Source organism: Ochotona curzoniae, unplaced genomic scaffold (assembly GCF_017591425.1).
Source record: "Ochotona curzoniae isolate NIBS_2020 unplaced genomic scaffold, NIBS_Ocur_1.0 contig_2321, whole genome shotgun sequence".
Lineage (NCBI taxonomy): Eukaryota > Metazoa > Chordata > Mammalia > Lagomorpha > Ochotonidae > Ochotona > Ochotona curzoniae.
The window spans coordinates 22,813,047-22,833,915 of record NW_024465421.1 but is presented as its reverse complement, the minus strand read 5'-3'; the positions used below and the strand labels follow the sequence as shown (position 1 = coordinate 22,833,915).

Here is a 20,869-nt window from a genome sequence, read left to right as displayed (position 1 = left end):
ACTACTACCTGGCACCCACTATGTGAATGTCATATATTTTGAAATGGACCAATGAATATAAACTAACAAAATTCAAAACTCATCCAAGGGAGCACGTAAGTGAAAAATCAAGTGGAAAATGGGGAGAAACAATCTACTGGTTGTCACAGGCACAGGTGGGCTTGTGGGAAGTGTTCATGTGCTTGGCCACTGCCCCAGTATTCTAACCCAATAACACCCAGGTATAGGTAGTGTACCAAGTAATCTGCTAGGTAGTTTCTGGGCCTGGTGAGATAGCCTGGTAGCTAAGGTCCTTGCCTTGCATGCGCCGGGATCCGATGTGTGTGCCAGTTTGTGTCCTAGTCACCCTACTTTCCATCCAGTTTCCTGTTTGTGGCCTGGGAAAGCAGTGGAGGATGGCCTTGAGACCCTGCACCCATATGGGAGACCTGGGGAGGTAGCTTCTGGCTTCATATTGGCTCGGCTCTGGCTGCTGGGGCCACTTGGGGAGTGAGCCAGTGCATGGAAGATATCTCTCTCTCTGTAAATCTGCCTTTCTAATAAAAATTAATAAATCTTAGGGGAAAAAAAAAAAGGAGGTAGTTTCCCAGCAGGTAGTTTCTTCCCTAGGTAGAAGTCACTGTCATAAACCAGTAGAGAAGTTTGTGGCTCCCTGAAGCCAGGAGGCTCGGTGCCAGGTCAGGGCAAGATCAGCTTCGCAGCTTTGGCTGCGCTCAGTAGGCTGGCACACATGGGTGATTACCAGTGCACAACAGCAAAGCACTCTATCACTGCACCAAGTCAAGTTCAAAGATACTTCCCAAGTTCGAGGACAGGGGCTGGCACTATGGTGAAGTTAAGCCATCTTTGGCAATGCAAGCACCCCATGTCAGAGTGCCAATTAGAGACCTAGCTCCCTGCCAACATGCCTAGGAAGCAGCAGCAGATGACCCAAGTATATGGGCTCCTGCCATATATGTGGGTGACTCAGATGAAGTTCCTGGCTTCTTTCATTCATCCGGTCCAGTTCTGGCTTTGTGGCCATTTGGAGAGTGAACCACAGAATGGAAGATCTCTCTCTGCCTTTCAATGTTAAAAATCTATGTGTCATCGAAGTTAAAACATTGTGTTGGGACTGGTGCTGTGGGAAAGCTGGTCTAAACTGCCACCCGTGACATCAGCATCCCCAAACTTGAGAAGCGTTTCAAGACCCGGCAGCTCCATTTTTGTTCAGCTCCCTGCTAACGTGGAGGTGGAAGGGCCCCAGGAGATGGCACCCTGCTTGGCCCCTGCATCCATGGGGGTGATGCAAATGTAGCTCCTTCTTAGGACTGGCTCAGCTCTGGCTTCGTGTACATTTAAGGAGTGAATCAAACAGAAGGAAGATCTTGCTCTCTTTCTCTGCCACTCTATCTTCCAAATTATTAAGTCTCTCCACAAAAAAAGTGTTTATTTTGATTCAAAATTATTTCTGGAATCCATGCATAGTTCTTTCCTCACATGCATTTCTGTGAGTGTTTCAGAGACTCATGGTATCTGATAACGGTTTTTCAAAGTATATTATATCACAGACTCTGGCAAGAACACGCAAGTAAACTAAGTTTCTTGTTTTTCTTTAAAAAAAAAAAAACCACTTTTATTTTAGTTTTAAAATTTTGCTTTTCTTCCTGTGATATTATCCCAGTTGTTAAAATCCTGTATTCCTTTAAAAAAAAAGATTTTTTTTTTATTGGAAAGTCAGATATAGAGAGAGGACGAAGAGAGACAGAGAGGAAGATCCTCCGTCTGATGATTCGCTCCCCAAGTGACTGCTACAACTGGAGCTGAGCCAATCCAAAGCCAGGAGCCAGGAGTTCCTCCAGGTCTCCCACGTGGGTGCAGGGTCCCAAGAGCTTGGGCCGTCCCTGACTGCTTTCCCAGGCCACAGGCAGGGAGCTGGATAGGAAGCAGGGCTGCCAGGATTAGAACCGGCACCCACATGGGATTCCGAAGTGTTCAAGGCGAGGACTTTAGTCATTAGGCCACAGTGGTGAGCCCCTTGTTTTTCTTTTAAAAATATATATTTTTTTAAATTGGAAAGTTGGATTTAAAGAGAGAGGGAGAAACAGAGAGAGAAACATCTTTCATCCACTAGTTCACTTAAGTGGCCTCAACAGCTGGAGCTGATCCAAACCAGGAACTTCTTCCAGGTCTCTCATGTGAGTGCAGGGTCCCAAGGCTTTGGGACATCCTAGAATGCCTTCCCAGGCCACAAGCAGGGAGCTGGGTGGGAAGTGGAGCAGCTGGGACATGAACTGGCACCTATATGGTATCCTAGCAAATGCAAGGCAAAGATTTAGCCACTAGGCTACCATGCTGGACCCATCTTCATGTAATTTCTTTTCAAAAAGCAATTTAAAAGACTACTTCCTGAAACTAACCTTGCAACAGCACTTTATCACTAAATGTTCCTACCTTTGGTTTAAAAAATGTCATACCATGCAGCTTATCAATCAACTAATAACCAAAGTTACTAGAACCAAAACATGCATCTAATCCTATGACTGTTAAAATTTGGTAATTGGAGGAGTACACGTAAAGAGACATAGTATCTATGTATCTAAGACGTAACTGAACACAAGAAAGTGTTCTTGCATTAACTCTGAACTGTTCTTTCTCACAATCCAATACTGAGAATAACACCCGGATCTGAAATCAAAATTAAAAGTAAAAACAGAACAAAACAGAATAGCTATATACTCACGGTTCAGGGTCTAAAGTATCATTTTTCTTCTTTTCAAATTGATCCTTTGAAATTGTGCTTTAAAAAAAAAAAGAGAATACATTAGCTAATTAAAATTTAACTGTTGAATATAAATCATAATATATAAAATATAATTCCAGGGTCACTGGAATATTTTGTGACCAATTACTTCAGTAAAGAATAATAATCAGCTGAAGTCTCAAGTGGATGAATACATGAAATGAATACAACATTTAAATTAACAAAAGCACTGCCTACTATATGCCCATATGTTCCAAGATCTTTTCTGTCTCTTTTCTCAGACTACTTCTTTCTATCTACTACCGGCCACACTACAACATTTTTAAGACTAGCCAATACACAACGACAAAGTTGTGTTGAGACTGAAGTCTGTAAATTGATAGTTTGCTCTATTGGTGAATGGTTAGTGAACTGAACGAACATTGATATAACCACTTCTTACAATCCCAGGAGAGCAGCATTTCTGTGGGAAGACTTTCCCCACTGTGAGAGGGCTGGGCATCAGGGTCTGTGTTCATCTGTGTATATGTGATCTTTTAATTCAAAGAACTAGACAATCCAGTGACTGTTCACAAAATCAGACCAAGGAGATGAGAAAGGACATCTGGGCTTCAGCGAGGGACACCTAGGCTGCAGAGGAGCAGCCATTCGGCTGCAAGTTGCTCTCCTGGTTGAGTCAGCCTGTCCGCAAAGGTCAGTCCCTGGGGTCAGCTTTCCAGTGGGGTGGGATCATAGCACAAAGGGCAGAACCAGCGGGTCCAAGCAAACATGAGCGTTGGGAGGTGGTTTGGCTGCTTCAAGCTTGTAAGGGAGGTGCTCAATCCAACTCAAGGTGCGGCATTTCTTTCTCTTGCCACACTCTGGCCACCCTTCCCTGTGGAGTTACCCTAACAGGAAACAAGCACTGTGCTAGGTGTGTGTGACTAAGTTGGCGTTGCTAGCATCAGTCAAAACATCACCTAGAAAGGAGATTCTTTTGTCCTTCAGACAAAAAATGAATTTGGAGAACAGTGGAATCTCAGTAACTTGCTTTAGCTCAGTGACTTAAAGGAAGTCTACCTGGAAGACAGACTAACCAGAAATGAGGGGCTCTCGGTAAAATGCACTGCTTGCTCTTTTCAGTTTTGAGAACATAGTACCTAGCTTTTATGGGTAAACAACACTTTTCAATCTCCCCAAACAAAACCAAAAATCTGACAAGGAGCAACAGACCAAGGTCAGGAGAGGCCACTGGACTATGGGAGGCCACAGCGTCCTGGTCTTCAATGGAAGAAGAGAAAAACTACATACACATCCGAACTAAATGTGGGCATGACACTGCATAGAGATCAATACAGCAGTAGTGTTTCCTTTTCAATCATGGATAAGAACAAATAATAATTAAGTCATGATGGTACTTACGTCTGGGGTTGTGAAGGGTCGTCCCCCAGGGTCACATTCTCGCCCTGTATCTCTGTGAAACACTTCTCACAGAAATGATACCTGTCAGCAAGAAGGCCATACTTGGGTGAACTGGTCCATCATAACACACAGCCACCCAAGCAACGAAGCCACCAATCAGAGCAGGGCAGAGCACCACGACGAAGGGGGGGCGTTGTTGGTTGATTGATGGGTCAGTGAGGACAATGAAAGGAACAGGGGGCAGGTGGGGAAGGGCAGGATTAGAGAACAGGGAAGGGAACAAATAGCACAGACATAAAGGTAAGACGCAAACACCAAGACAACACAGAGCAGAAAGCCAAGGCAAAGCATTGATTAGCATTCGGTCTCATCGCACACGTCACAGGCCATCATCACTAACAACGACAGGCTTGAGCCAGCTCCAAGATGCAAATGCTTTCAAGGAGGTGTTAACATTCGAATTGCATGGAGCTTAATTTTAGGAATCTGAATTTTATCATCATTACTCATAGAAATCAAATATAACTCCAGGGTTTGAAATGGAAAATTTTACTTTGAACAGAACATTCTGACAAAAGGTCGTAAAAAAGCAATTTAAACTGAAATATCTTTATTTTTTAAGATGAAAAATTTATGCTTGACAGCAGTTCAGAGATTTCCAGTATTAAGTCAGATCTTTAAATGTATGAGAATGTTGAGCACCCAGAACTGATTTTTAATTTTTCCCTGTTATTTTTTGTAGTGTAAATCACTCAGTTAATTTTGATACAATACAAATGAAACCAAATCCATATTCTAGACAAACATTTAACAGATATGCAGTTGGGGTCAAAAACTTTCCAGCCATTTATTTATAATTTCATATTGAGAAAATTGTGATATATTGTATAGGCAGGCAATACAATATATGTAGATTCATGGACTTAAAATTCAACTCTTAACTGCGATTTGAAATTCTTGATAGGGGGACCAATCATTCATCAATCGGAGATACTAAGTGAATGACTGTTCTGACTTGGTGACAATCCAAATTAAGCAAATTTAGAGTTAATCTTTATAGCACAATCTGCATTTGAGAAATTATTCATCACTCCCCAATTTATTGTATCAAACAGAGCCTAGGCTCCAAGAAATCAATTAACAAAGTAAAACCTAGTAAATGTTTGGAAAGGACATGAATGAGAAATCAACAAAAATGTAGGTGAGTGCTGCATACAACAGATGAGCATACAATACTGCAAAATCAACAGGCTGAATGGAGGTGCACCACACACGCAAGAAGACTGGATGAAAGGCAGCGACGGCAGCAGGATAAAATGCAGTTTTAGTGCTCAAAACAATGTCTACAAGATGCCAGGAAGGATTAGTATTAAAGACACTGTGAGGAGACTTGGAGCGCCACGCTGAGCCACGTGCAGAGTGAGATGCGACATCTGCAGGTTCCCTCCTTGCTCCACCGCCACTCGCCAGCCTGCCTTGGTTACCACCAGGAGAGGCCCCGCCACCCTAGGAGTCCCAGTCCTGTTCTTAATTCAACACACCAAGCATTCTGACTGCTCCATTTCACTAATGAAACACATACAGTAAATTTAAAGTGTAACACTTCAGAACCCGCATGGCATCTCAAGATCATCCAGCTTTTAGTTTTTCACATTTGGTTGATGAACATGACAGATTTATTGTGGGTAACGACTGGATTAATGAAAGGTTTCCTGCTGAGACTAGTTTACTAAGAACCAAGTCAATTTATAAATTCTTCCAAGATAAAAACTGACATGCATGTATGCCATTCACTATCTTGTTAATGTTTTATGGAGTTTTAAAATCATGTACTTAAAAAAACAAAGTTCCCCATGTACAAAAGGCTATGGTCACCACTGGCAAGAAAAAAGGTTTAAAAACCATAAACCAACTCAGTGGCAGCCAATATAATGGTAAAAAAAATAAGACAGACTTGACATAAACTACTCCCTCAAAAATAAAACTCAGAATTGAGTGCTCCTTTCATCATACAATCAAGCACATGTACATGTGGACCAACTGAATAGGACTGCTGAACATGTTTTGAAATGAAATTACCATAACTGTGAAATAGTTTTTAAATCTCAGGCAAATTCTTTGTTCTCATTCAAGCAGGACCCAAGGCCAGCAACATCCAGGATACAAGACCTTTCAACTTCTAACTTTTCAAGGGAGGAGGCTGACACAGAGAGAAGAACTGCTGGCTGAACAGCAGCCTGTGAGGGTGGGAGGGGGGGCGGGGGAAGCAGGGGTGAAGACGGAGCAGAAATCAAAGCTTTAGGCTACAACTTTCATCCCTGAAAAAGTCGGGATCAGAAACTGGGAGGGACAGAGGGTAGACTCGTAGCCTCCCAAAGCACTGCCAAAAAGCCAGAGAATCTGGCCTGTGCTGGGGGGGGGGGGGGGGGGGGGAATGGGGAAAATGACACAGGGACATGCATCTCACTTTGTCACTCTTCCAAGGCAGGAAGACAGGACAGAGTGGGAAGGGTCACCATCTAGCCTGACAGCGCTGGCCATCAATAGGTGACAAGTTAACGCCAGTCTGCCCCTACCTTATTACCTAGTCCAAACTTCATTCTCCTCAGAAATACATAAATGTTCAGAAATTCACTCTTCCAATGTAAAAGCCTAGATGGCATCCTGCTTTTCGTGAAGGAAGCTGTTTGATGAATATGGAATTACAAAGGAGAAATACTTCACATAATCTGATGATGACAATTCTCAAATTCTAGCACATGTTACTGTAGAGTTCATCTGTAAGAGTAACTTCATCTATGGAATAAGTTTTCAAATGCAGATTGTTTCAGGAGTCTATCAGCACACACAGATAGTTGGTTACCATCTATAGACACTACTTACATTATCTATAGACACCAACTGGGAAAGCTGCCAAACTGTTTCCCAACAAGTTACTTCCAAATTTTCAAATTACAAAAACAAGTGAAAAAGCCACCACATACACTAATTTATATATTAGTTTCACTTGTCTGAAAGGTCTAAGATTTTCTAGTGTTCTAAGTACCCAAACAGTTCAGAACTACAAGGGTCCCAACAATGCTTCCCTAAGAATGACACCGTGTTCATAGACAGTAAAAGTCAAGAATAAAAACCAAGTTAAAATGTAAATTGTAGAATTAGGCTAGTGCTTTCTTAGAATTCCCACATTTGAATCAACTCAGACGCAGTGTACTATAGAGCACTCATATAAGGATAGCTGGGAAGAGGCTATGCCCAAACTGTGAAGTGTTATCATTGTACTCTTCAGAAAGACTCATTGCTTCAGTCTGTAAAAGTCAAGTTTTACGCAGAAATCAAACTGAACATTTCAGTATTTCAGAGTCTGCACCACTCTAGGAGAGCAGTACCTTGAACCTATCAGTCCTACTTAACTTAAATTACCCTGCACTTACATGACAAAATTATGTGTAAATCAGCAAAGGAAGGGTCTCACGGGGCCCAAAACCAGTGACAGCAACAATGAAAAAGTCCTGAACACTGAGAGACAATGGCAAACCATGTGCTCTTCCTGCTAGACACAACCACACTGGGCAACACAGTAGGGTGGAAGGGGGTGTTCAGTGTGCAGACTGTTTTTTGGTTTGTTTGTTTTTTTTTAAGATTTTTTTTTTAATTGGAAAGTCAGACATACAGAGAGGAGGAGAGACAGAGAAGAAGATCTTCCATCCATTGATTCACTCCTCAAGTGACCTCATTGGCCACTGGCCAGAGCTGAGCTGATCTGAAGTCAAGAGCCAGGAACCTCTTCCAGGTCTCCCATGTGGGTGCAGGGCCCCAAGGCTTTGGGCCATCCTTGACTGCTTTCCCAGACCACAAGCAGGGAACTGGATGGGAAGTGAGATTGGCAGGGTACGAACCGGCATCCATATGGGATCCTGGTGCATGCAAGGTGAAGACTTTATCTGCTAGGCTACTGTGAGGAGCCAGTCTTAACTTTATTTTGCTGGGCAACAGCTTTCAAAAAGTACTGCCACCAATTATTTCATGGTGATCTAACATTAGGCTGCCATGGAAGATATTCCCACACCTATCCTGGACAAGGTTAAATCTGACACTTCAGTATGTATTGAAGGTTATGAGGCTAAAATTGTTTATGGAAGGGCATAAGCTCAACACAATGGGAAAGACCCCATTACAAAAGGGCTATTGAATCATTTTGCACTTCATCTTAAAATGTTGCTTTTGCTAAGGGGAAATTCAGACAGAAATCAAAGTCCAAATGTTACCCTGATCTTACAGGACTTGCACAGGCTGTAATTGAGATCCCAGGATCCTCTGGGCTCCCTAGCCCTCACACTGGCACACTAAACTGCTGAGCAATGCTTGACATCAATAGGCCAGGCAAAATCAAGAAATCCTTTTTTTTTTGGAGACATTTTTCTGTCAGTATTTACTTTTCAAAATATAGGATTATAGGCCTACCACTGTGGAATAGTGGGTCAAACCACCACCTGCAACATGGGCATCCCATACTGGCACCAACTGCTCTGCTTCTGATCCAGCTGCCCACTTACAACCTGGGAAAGCAGATGAACCAAGCACTTGGGTCTTTACCCCACACCCTGAGGAGTTAGCCTGGCACAATCTCAACTGCTGTGACCATTTGTCTTTCTGTAACTCTGCCTTTCAAAGTTAAAAAACTGATCTGTAAAAAATACAAACATAGGATTCTGATGGAATTTAGTGATTTGAATGTTTTTTTTTTTTAATCAAATTAGAAACCAATTAGGCAAAAACCTATATAAGCATTCCAAATTCTGAGGCCTGCGCATGCATCTCTGAAAAACCAATTGCTCTATCATCTCTGACGCATTCAAACACTGGGAAGCCTTCAGATGGAAACACTGACTGTGGAGCCTGAGGGGTGGCCCCAAGTAGTATCCAGCTGCCAAATCACCAAGCCTTGGTCTGCCATTGACTCTGACCAAGATTCATGACTCATGCCTGGAGGCCTGAATCCCTTTTGCTATGGGCCAATGTGGCCACTTAACATGGAGGATCCCATTAACCCACTTGTTGTCAGTCATGTGGATGTGGGGAACCAACACGTATTTTCACTCTCTCCCTAGTTATGACAGAGATATTCTTCAGCCATCTTCACTTCTAAGAGACGGCAAATAATTCTTAAGCAGACTCATAAAACCCCCAAACAGACAATTTATAACAGACCAGCTTATTTTTTAACACACTGCCAAAAGAATATCAGATGACAGAAGTAGCTGAGGTGGCACAGTGGATACAGGCACTGTTTGAGATGCTGACTTCTAATACGGGCACTTGTTTGTATCCCTGGCTGCTCTTTTTCAATCCAGCTCTCTCCTACCGGCATGGGAAAAGCAGCAAAAGGTGGCTCAGTGTTTGAGCTCAAAATCCACATGAGAGAAGGGTGAAGCTCCTGGCTTTGGTCTCATCAGCCCTGACTGGAAGATCAATTTTCTACATAACCTCTTTCAAAAAGTCTTAGGGAAAGCAGAAGCAGCACTAATACAAGTATTCCCATCTGGCTGTCCAGGTTGCAGCATCTAAGCAAGTATTTGCAAGCAGAAAAATAAAAATACTATTTTCAAACTCCATGAATATCTCAAGAAGGTAAGTCACCTTCCATCCCAACAGATGAGAACTTAGAATTAGTGTATCTACCACAAAGTAGTATGGCAGTGGCTAAATTCTTATAGATGCCTGTCTAAGTAACCAAGAAGCACTGCAACTGAGGTACGTCGCACTTGATCTCCAGGCTGCAAACAAATGAACACAGCTTGTCCTGAGACCTGCCTGCCCTGCCAGACAAGCAGAGGGGGATACTTACCTATTCTGATAGCTGTAGTAGGCAGCATCACGGGGAATTGTACACAGCTGCTTCCCGTAGCAGCACAAAGTCTGAGGGGAAAATTCATACTGCAAAAATAAAGAAGAAAACACTAAAAACATATCCCAGTTATCCTGTAATGTTCTAGTCCACTGCAGAGAACTAGATTTAGCTAAAAATTATATTAGTACATTGAATAGTTTTTTTTTCCCTTTTTGGGGGGTTGGAGGGCAACTATAGTAGGTACTTAAAGATAATTTTGGATTAAGTAACATAGAATTAGTGTGGTATTGGCTCTACAATGAAGTAGGTGAAGGGTAGCCAAAAGTAACTACCACAAGGCTTTCCGGTAAGCAAATACCCTACAGCTCTGATCATGATGCCACTTCAAGCAAAAAGCTGTGTTACAGAAGACCAAATGGCATCTGTGTACATCCCAACACACAAGTGAGGTCAAAACGTTACTTCTCTCATCTTACAGGATACCCTTTTGCCTAGATTTACAAAGAAGCTCATTTTTCAGAAAAACTTAGAACTTACCTTGCGTCCACAGCAATATCCAAGGGACTGCATGACAGGGTCAATTTCTTGCTCAAAAACTTCTGCGAGTTTACTGCAAAACTTGTAGACACGTGACGTCTTACGATTATAGAGCCAGGCATTGTTGAACATCAGCCAGACATCATCCACGTACTGCCAAGGTTCTTGGTACTGTCCTGTATCCAGCTTCCGCTTGATGGTAGAAAGGTCCATGGGATTCTTCACAATGTCAAAATAATCCTTAAAAACAAAACTGTCTCAGGTAAATAAATCCCCCAAATTTTACAGGCCAGTTTTACCTGGCAGTTTTTTATCTTAAATTACAGCCAGGAATAAATAAAATACCCAAACAGCTTCCATTCCCAACAATGAGAAACGAAAAGTGGAAAAAACAGAAACTTGGTTTTGTTTTAACACCTCTGTGTTCCTCTGATTTTATTCACTGAACTAGAAAGTGATATTTTCAAAGTGTGACCAAATCACTTCAAAGGCAAAGTTAAACAAAAAATATGAAAAGGAACATTTAAAATATTCTGAGTGAAGCTTGTAATAAGAATTCTTATCAACGAATGGGGAACAGATTTATCATACAACTAATCCTCTGCGGACTCACGCCCGGTGCTGGTGAGCAGAAACTCTGAGCCAACGCCAACAGCCAACCGGGTTAAGTCCTGCCCACCACAACTCACTCGGTCACTGTGGCTTTTGCAACTTTTCTGCAAAAATCAACTTCAGAGTTGATGCTTACCAATTTTTTAATGTGATTTGTATAACAGTTCCCCTGGGACCATGCATGAGCAAGAGGCCAAAGCATTTTTTTTCATTAGGGCCAAAACAAATGCTTCCTCCACTTCTGAGCATCGCTTTCTAGTCCATGAACTTCCAGGATCCATGAACCAAACATTTTAATTGGTAACTGTAGACAAACAATGGTGTTTTACAATATGAGAGGAATCTTCACAGCAAGGGCACCATTATACCTGATCTGAAAAGACAGGACAGCAAGCTTTTGCCACAAGAACTTACTGGAATTCCTAGAAGCTGAGGATCTACAGGCTGTCGAAATGGTAAAGACTCTGGGTCCTGTCGATAGAGTGCTTCCAGAGTTGGCATGAGTGCCTGGCGCAGCTCCTCAGGCTTAAAAACTGCAAGCAGAAAACACCAGAGAAAGATGTCATGATGGAAGGAGCACAGACCCTCTGTGGTCATCCCGAATGGAAGGCTGTGGAGCTCTCAAGCCTCAGACAAGATTCAGGGTTTGTAATAACACAGCAAGTCAGCATTTTAAAACCTGCGTGCATATCATGAGGTAACATACAACACCAAGAAGTCACCTTCTTCAGTGAAAAGACTTCTACTAAAAAATTTGGTGTCACTGATCAAAAATAGACACTTCACTAGAAGGGATCTTCAGAATTTTTCTGATAAACCTCTTTTGGCTATAGCTGATTTAAAATTCAGGCCACCTTAGACAAATGGCTTTCAACTGAAAACTTATAACAAATAACCACAGAAAAAGAGCAATAGAAGTCAAATATTGGGCCTGACACGATAGTGTAGCAGTTAAAGTCCTGGCCTTGAACACGCCAGGATCCCATATGAGCACCAGTTCTAATCCTGGCAGCCCCACTTCTCATCCAGCTCCCTGCTTGTGGTCTGGGAAAGCAGTCGAGGACGGCCCAAGGCTTTGGGGCCCTGTACCCGCATGGGAGACCCGGAAAAGGCTCCTGGCTTCGGATTGGCTCAGCTCCGGCCATTGCAGTCACTTGGGGAGTGAATCATCGGATAGAAGATCTTCCTCTCTGTCTCTCCTCCTCTCTGTATCTGCCTTTCCAATAAAAATAAATAAATCTTAGAAAAAAATTTAAACACTGTCTAAGAGTACTGCACTGCTCACTCCTACATTTAGTCGTGTCCATCTGACCAACTCCTGAGCCATCTAGTTTCCTACTGAACTTTCTGTAGGCAAAGGAACAATGGTTGCCAAGCACGTAAAATGTGCATTCATGTTCACACAAAACCACACGAGTGTGGGTCATGTGCCTGGTGAACTGTTCATACCAGGAGAAGAGGCAGCAGTGGCTATCACAAACTGCTTGTCTTCACACTATTTCATACAGGAAAACCAACTCCAAGCAATGCCAGAGGAGGTCTGATGACTTGGGTTTTAAGGGATGCAAACTTTCTTATGTTTTCATGCCTTGAAAAGACAACAGACAGCTGGTAAATTAATTTAAAAATCAGATTATGAGGGCTGATGCTGTGGTGTTATGAATAAAGCTGTTGCTTGCAGTGGAGGCATCCCATATGGGTGCTGAATCAAGTCCCAGCTACTCTCCTTGTCATCCAGCTCCTTCCTAATGGTCTGGGAAAGCAGTGGAGCATGGTCCAAGTGCTTGGGCTCCAGTACCATGTGAGAACTGGAAGAAGCTCCAGGCTCCTGGTTTCAGTCTGACCTTACGTCAGTCATTACATCCATTTGGATAGTAAACCAATGGATGGAGACCTCTCTCTCCTCGCTTTCAAGTAAATAAAGAAACAAAACAGCATTTTCAAATTCCATCTCTGAGTACTTATTATAATAGAATTAGCAGGCTGCTGTGAAGTCACAGCTGTATTTGATGATGTCCTCTGCTGCTCCTGTGACCATAATAGTATGCTGTTTACTGAAGAACTCAGCTGCAGTTCTCACAGGGTCCTGGACTCCTCACGGGTTCCTGTACTAACATGGTCACTGGTTCTATAACTACTGAAACCTAGTCAACAATACAAAAAATAAATAATACTAGTTCCATAGTCACCTTAATCACATTTGAAGTAATCAATAGTCATGGGTGGTTGCACCAAAACAGAAAGCATATCATCTTTCTTTAAGCCAGCTCCCTTGAACTTGTTATGACTCCTAACACAAAACCCTGTCACCACAAAGAGCTCCAACACTGCCATTTGTCTTACCCAGGTCCAAGACAGTTACTTCTCTAATGTGAATTATATTACAACTAGCATTTTCATGATGACACTGTGGGATGCCATTTGTCTTTTGTACTGGATTGAGCAAAAACAATGACTGAAACTAGTAACATCAGCAAAACAGAAGTGTGAAACCAAAGGCAAAAAAGGTAACAGACCCAAACCCTACCTAAAGTCATATTCGCTATGCAACTCTGCACCCACAAAATAAAAATGCCAGTCACTGAGAATATACTTCATGAGGCAGTACAAACTTCTGGTTGTTTTTTATTCTATGAGACAAAATGAAAAGTTTGCATACAGCACTTGTGCCAAGTGCTAGAACTGAAAGGTAAAGAAGCTGATGGTTTTCAGGGAACACAATAAATGACAGGGAGACAAGTCACGTGTCCTGGGTTCTGGTGGCAGACACTTTCTTAACCATGAACACAGTGGGCCAGTTTCATCAAGGACAACTGACAGTATCTGTTGTCAACGACAACAATGAAGCGTCTGGGAAAAGTTGAACTTACCACAAGGGCCTGAGAACATCTCAAAATTTCCAACATTTGTCTAAAGAGGCTGAGGTGATATTAATGAACAAGGTCTTTTTGTTTTAATATTGCATAATGAAATGTGCCAATATTTAGAAAACCTACATTAGACTATCAAGTCAGTATTTTCTAGATGACATAAGAAGGATGTTAAGAAAAAAAAAGTCACCCAGGGACAAAAGATGCATTTCAAGTTGAAGACAGAGCAATGTATTTAAGTGTCACAGACAGCACAAACAGTCCAGTGCTATTGGCTGATTCCATGCTGCAATAAGCCTGTAAGAAACTCATTCCTAGCTAGCGCCTTGATGCAGGGGGTTAACCTGCCACCTGTGATAATGGCATTCCACATGACAGCACTGGTGTGAGGATACCTGCTCCACTGCAAGCTCAGCTCTCAGCAAATGCACCTGAGAAAGCAGCAGAAGATGGACCAAGTACTTGGGTCCCTGCCATCTGGAGATACAGATAAGAGTTTCATGCTCTTAGCTTTGGCCTGGCTCATCTCTGGCCAATGGACCCATGAAGGGAAGGGGGAAGGGGAGGAAAGGGCGGAAAATAGAGAAAGAAAATGCAAAAGGAAAAGGAACAGAATGGAACTCCTACTTGTTGAAGTGGCAAAGCAGAACAGGCACAATTACCTGAAAGTGCCACTGCAAACCAACCAACCAAACAAACAAAAAAACCCACCCCTTTCCTCTACTATTTACCATAAAAGAAAACAACAACACAACATACACGCCCCCACCCCCGCCAGGTAGATATCAAAACCTAGTTGTGTTCCCTTAACTCTTGATCAAAGAGATGCAAAACCATCAAACAACATCATTGTTTTAGAAGGTATTTTTCATGAATGCATGTTATTTACATGGAACACTAACAGTTTTTCCAATCTTACATGCATGAAGTACTTTTAAATAATCCCAGCTTTCACTTCTGACAGATAATCCACACAAACAGAAACCCTCTGGGGACACAACTGATCGAGTAAGAACAGGCCTGAAATAGCTGTATTCCAGCAGCTCGACGCTTGCTTCTCTAACTTTTCCTTAGAGTGCCACCAGCACCCTGACCCTTCCTTCGGGGACCATTGCACACTCCACAGGTCCAAGAGTCAGTTTCCCAGAGGCAGCGCAAGGGGAGTAAGACTTCCTACAGCTGATTCATCCTATACACAGTCAAACTCAAAGCTCCCTAACTGCTTCAACAATGACAACTTTCCAGCACACACCCGCCCAGCCTCAATCCCACCTTGCATTCCAGAGGCTGGGACTCCTCCTGGCACTAGCAGACACATGACTGCCATGTCAATGCTGTCAAGGGTGCTCCCACCTCTCCAGTTGGTCCCACTCCTCTCCCCACTGTCTCAACAGGTGGGAAGCCAGCTGTGCATTCTGCGCAGCCACTCAGAGCTGGAGCTCTTGGCTCACTCAGACCGCAGGCTGTGGGTTTTCTTGGGGCATAGTCCATACCACTTCACCACTTCTAATGAATGAAGCTGGAAGAATGGCAGGCAAAGGGACAAGATGGTTTGTCTACTCTAGTTGTCAAGTACAACATGACAGACAAATAGCACAGTCCACAGCTTACAGAACCAATAACCTACTTTTCTTGCGTGGCTGTGAAGGTGACGTTGACTGGGAGGCTGTCCCATTGGCGTTGTTCTCTTCCTCCTCCTTAGTTTCCACTTTGACTTCGGGCTTCTTTTCATCCACTTCCATTGGTTCTGATTTTTGTTCTGCTGTGTCTGGTTCTTCTTTAACCTGGGAGGATCCTTGTAAATCCTCCTCTATCACCTTGAGAAAAGCAGAATTACAGATGACATGAATAGCAAACATTTTTCTTCATCCTCATTCAGTCTTACAGGAAGGCTTTTTTTTTTTTTGAAGATTTATTTATTTTTATTGGAAAGGCAGATATACAGAGAGGAGGAGAGACAGAGAGGAAGATCTTCTATCCGATGATTCACTCCCCAAGTGAATGCAATGACCGGAGCTGAGCCAATCCAAAGCCAGGAGCATCTTCTGGGTCTCCCATGTGGGTGCAGGGTTCCAAGGCTTGAGACCGTCCTCGACTGCTTTCCCAGACCACAAGAAGCGAGCTAGATGGAAAGTGGGTCTTCTGGGATTAGAACCAGTGCCCATATGGGATCTCAGCATGTGCAAGACGATGACTTTAGCTGCTAGGCTATCGCTCTGGGCCTACGAGAAGGCTCTTAATGCTAGATGCACTTTCTGAGCCCTCTCCCTGGTCAGAGGTGTGTGGTCATTCCTTTTCTTTCCCAAGAGCAATGAAGTATTAGACTTCATTCACTTTAATGTAGTCCTGATATAAAACAAAATTTTTAGGGCCCGGCGGCATGGCCTAGCAGCTAAAGTCCTCGCCTTGAACGCACCGGGGTCCCATATGGGCGCCAGTTCTAATCCCGGCAGCTCCACTTCCCATCCAGCTCCCTGCTTGTGGCCTGGGAGAGCAGTTGAGGACGGCCCAAAGCTTTGGGACCCTGCACCCGTGTGGGAGACCCAGAAGTAGTTCCTGGATCCTGGCTTCGGATCGGCATAGCATCAGCCCTTGTGCTCACTTGGGGAGTGAATCATTGGATGGAGGATCTTCCTCTCTGTCTCTCCTCCTCTCTGTATATCTGATTTTCTAATAAATAAATAAATCTTTAAAAAAAATTTTTTTAATACAAAATTGATTTTAAAAACACTAGACTTAAACACTGGGCTGGAACAGGAACCCCTGCTCAGAGAACATGGAACAAGGTACAGGGGACTGTGGCTCTCTGCAGACTATCTCGTCAAAATCAAAGTGGATCTTGTGTCTGGACACCATTGTGCAGGGAGGGAAGAGTAATGGTAACAGAAAAGCCAGAACTGTAAGGTTTTCTGTATAATCTCTTGATTTTTAAAATACTGTGTAGGTCAAATAAAACATATATGCAGATTGAAAACAGGTCAGCTAGCCAATGAACACACACAGCCCTTTTTCAGTTTACCTATGCAGCAGAACAACAAGAGACAGAACAATGTCAGCAACAAGGCTGCTGGCTCAGTCAGTGCGCTTCATCTTCCTCTCTGTCTCTCCTCCTCTCTGTATATCTGACTTTCCAATAAAATAAAATAAATCTTTAAAAAACAGGGGCTAGCACTGTGATATAGAGGGTGAAGCTGCCGTCTGTAAGGCTAGAATCCCATGAGCACTGGTCCTTGCTGCTCCATTTCTACCCCAGCTCCTTGTAAATATGCCTAGTAAAGTAGTGGAGGATGGCCAAAATGAGTAATCTCTTGAACCTACATGAAATACCTGGAAGAAGCTCCTGTTTGTCTGGCTCTAGTCATCGCAGACATTTGGGGAGTAAAACACTGGATTAACGATCTCTCTCTGTAACTTTTGACTTTCAATCAACAAGTAAGACTTTAAAAAATACATTACCGGGCCTAGTGCAGTACCCTAGTGGCTAAAGTCCACACCTTGCATGCACTGGGATCCTGTATTGGTGTCAGCTCATATCCTGGCTGCTCCACTTACCTTCCAGCTCCCTACTTGTACCCTGGGAAAGCAATTGAGGACAGTTCAAAGCCTTGGAACCCTGCACCCACGTGGGAGACCTGGAACAAGCTCCTGGCTCCTGGCTTCTGATTGGCTCAACTCCAGCCATTTTGGCCACTTGGGGAGTGAACCAGCCAATGGAGATCTTTTTTGCATCTCCTCTCTATTAATCTGACTTTCCAATTAAAATAATTCTTTAAAAAAATCATATTACTGATTTATTTTCTTTCTTTCTTTTTTAAAGATTTATTTTTGAGCCTAATTTGATGACTTAGTAGCTAAATCCTCATCTTGCACACGCTAGGACCCCACATAAGCACCAGTTTGTATCCTAGCTGCTCTGTTTCCCATCCAGCTCCCTGCTTGTGTTCTGGGAAAGCAGGTGAGGACGGCCCAAAGCCTTGGGACCCTGCACCCACATGGGAGACCCGGAAGAGGCTCCTGGCTTCAGATTGGCTCAGCTCCGGCCGTTGTGGTCACTTGGGAAGTGAATCAGCAGAGGGAAGATGTTCCTTTCTGCATCTCCTTCTCTGTAGGTCTGCTTTTACAATAAAAATAATTAAATCTTTAAAAAAAAAAGTTAAAAAAAAAAAAGCTATTCATTTTCATTGCAAAGGCAGATTTACATAAAGAAGGAAAGACAAAAAGATCTTCCATCCACTGATTGACTCCCCATGTGGTCACACGGCCAAGAACTGAGCTGATCCAAAGCTGGGAGTCAGGAGCTCCTTTTGGGTCTCGCACATGAAAGTCCCAGGTTTTTTGGACATCCTTCTCTGCTCTCTCAGTCCATAAGCAGGGAGGTGGATGGGAATGGAGCAGCTGGGTACAAAGCAGTGAGCATAAAAGATCTCCTACTTAAGGAGGAGGATTAGCCAACTGTCGTGTGGATCCTCAAAACCAGTTCCTTTAATATAGTTCTCACACTCTGAAATGCAAAACAGAATGTTACAAAGTCCAGGGACACCTGTGGCAGACCAGCCCCTGTTCCAGAGGGAGCAGGACCCACCTCTGATCGAGGCTCCCCTTTGGGTTCCCCAGGATCGGGCTCAGCGTCCTCAGTCTGGATCTCTGTCTTCACCTCCAGCACAGGGACGTCAGGTCCCTGCTGCTGGGAACTGGCTTCAGCACTGGCCACTGAGGAAGGTGTGGGGACTCTGTTTTCAATGCTGGCAGCTGCCTGGGAAAGCTGTGAGGAAAGAAACCAGAATCATTCACTCCCATAAATCAGACGTAACAGATGACAGATGGTTCTGCTATTCACAGAATCTATTAATTCCTCCTGACACTAAATAGGAATAGGCACCTCTATTTGAGAGAAATTAAACTAGGAATGAGTTCTGGAGGAAGTCACCAACAGTCAGAAATACAATTCACTTCTTAAGAATGTGGAAGTGGTGTGGCCACCTTTGTGGTGTTATGGGTTAAGCTGTTGCCTGCAATGCCATCATCCCATATGGGTGCCAGTTCAAGTCGTAGGTGCTCAACTTCTCATCCAGCTCCTTACTACTACATCTGGGAAAGCAGTGGAAGATGGCTCAAGTGCTTGGGCCCCTCTGCACTCATGTGAAAGACTCAACATATAGCTCTTCAACTTCCAATCCAGACTGCTGAGGGTATTTGGGCAGTGAACTAGCAAATGGAAGATCTCTATATTTTACCTTCTTTCAATCTGTAACTTTGCCTTTCAAATAAATAAATCCTAACCCCAACACACACGCGTACAAAGCAGATAGGACAGAGCTTTTCTAAACTTGAAGGTAAAATTATTAACTCAGTGTTTTCCATCTATGTCAAATAACTTTCTTTTTTAAAAATCAATTACCAGGAACAGTACTATTGCATATTGGGTTAAGCCACTACCTGTGATGCCTGAATCCCACATAGATGTCGAGTCATGCCCCAGCTACTCTACTTTCAACCCATCTCCCTGCTAATTTACCTGGAAAAGCAACAGCAGATGGGCCAAGTAATTGGGTGACCTGGATGAAGCTCCTGGCTCCTGGTTTTGGTTGCTGCAATCATTTGGGGAGTGAACCAGCAGCAGATGATTCTCTCTCTTTCCTAACCCTACCTTCAAATAATCTTTAAAGATTTATTTATTTTTACTGGAAGGCAGATTAGATTTACATAGAGAAGGAAAGACAGAGAAAGATCTTCTGTCCATTGTTTTACTCGCCAAATGGCTGCAACAGCTGGAGCTGAGCTGATTCAAAGCCAGGAGTTTCTTCAGGTCTCCTATTGAGGTGCAGGGTCCCAGGGCTTTGGGCCATGCTCTATTGCCTTTCCAGGCCATAAGCACACAGCTGGATGGGAAGTGGAGTAGCTAGGACATGAACCAGTGCCCATGTGGGATCCCAGAGCTTGCAAGGTAAAGATTTAGTCATTGAGCCATTGCGCTGGATCCCAAATAAGTAAATCATTTAAAAAACAAAATAAAACCCAAAAAACAAACGCCCACATGACTGCCAGTGGGCAGTCAAGCCCAGGAGGCCCCCCCCATCAGTGGGCAGTCAAGCCCAGGAGGCCACCCCCCCGCCATATCAGTGGCAGGACTGTTTTCTAGAGTGTGCATCTACAGGAAGCTGGAGTTAGGAGCCAGACCTGGGATTAAACCCAGGTGTTCTGGGTCTGGCAGTGTGGTACCAGTGAGTTAGGCCCCGACTCGGAAAGCCAGCATCCTCACAGTATGGGCCCAGGTACTGACTGCCGTACTTCCCATCTTGCAGGTGCACGTAGGCAGGTAGTGGAAGAGGGCTCAAGTGCTGAGGACTGTGCCACTCATGTGGGAGATGAAGAGGAAGTTGCAGGCAATTGATTTCTGCCTGGCCCAGCCTCAACTGTTGCAGCCATCTGGAGAATGAACCAATGGAAAGATCTCTTGATCTGTCATTCTACCCCGCCCATAAATAAAATAAATCTTAAAAGAACTAACAGAGAAATGCACTCAGATGTCCCTATTCAAAGCTTGTGTCTCTTGACCAGTTTTTACCTTCTAGGCAAAAACGCCAGCTCCTCAATGATTCTTTTTAAGAAAAAAAAATGAATTTGTTAATTTTTGAGACTTTCAGCATGAAACTATGGGGTACATATAAGACAGCAAAATGGTTACTATCCTAAAGTACATAAACTTATTTTTCATCTCCCATAGTTGCTTTTCTCTTAGTGGCAAAAGCAGCCAAAATGTATTTGTTCAATAAAATTCACCTCAAACAACTTAAAAAAAAAAAGGACCACAACTTCCTGTATTATAAGTGTCCAAGTGCACAGGGAAGATAACCA

At 43.3% G+C, this 20,869-nt stretch overlaps 1 protein-coding gene across 2 annotated transcripts in view; it reads right to left on the bottom strand.

Moving 5' to 3' along the window:
- Window positions 1-20,869, bottom strand: part of LOC121151715 (CREB binding protein) — a 139,371-nt gene that overhangs the window by 14,070 nt on the left and 104,432 nt on the right. For both annotated transcript variants that reach the window (XM_040973442.1, XM_040973443.1), the window contains 7 exons: window positions 18,597-18,776; window positions 15,642-15,831; window positions 11,559-11,677; window positions 10,533-10,772; window positions 9,993-10,081; window positions 4,145-4,225; window positions 2,723-2,779 (listed from right to left, as the gene is read on the bottom strand). In XM_040973442.1, coding sequence (XP_040829376.1) covers window positions 2,723-2,779; window positions 4,145-4,225; window positions 9,993-10,081; window positions 10,533-10,772; window positions 11,559-11,677; window positions 15,642-15,831; window positions 18,597-18,776 — 956 coding nt within the window. The remainder of the gene's footprint in view (window positions 1-2,722; window positions 2,780-4,144; window positions 4,226-9,992; window positions 10,082-10,532; window positions 10,773-11,558; window positions 11,678-15,641; window positions 15,832-18,596; window positions 18,777-20,869) is intronic.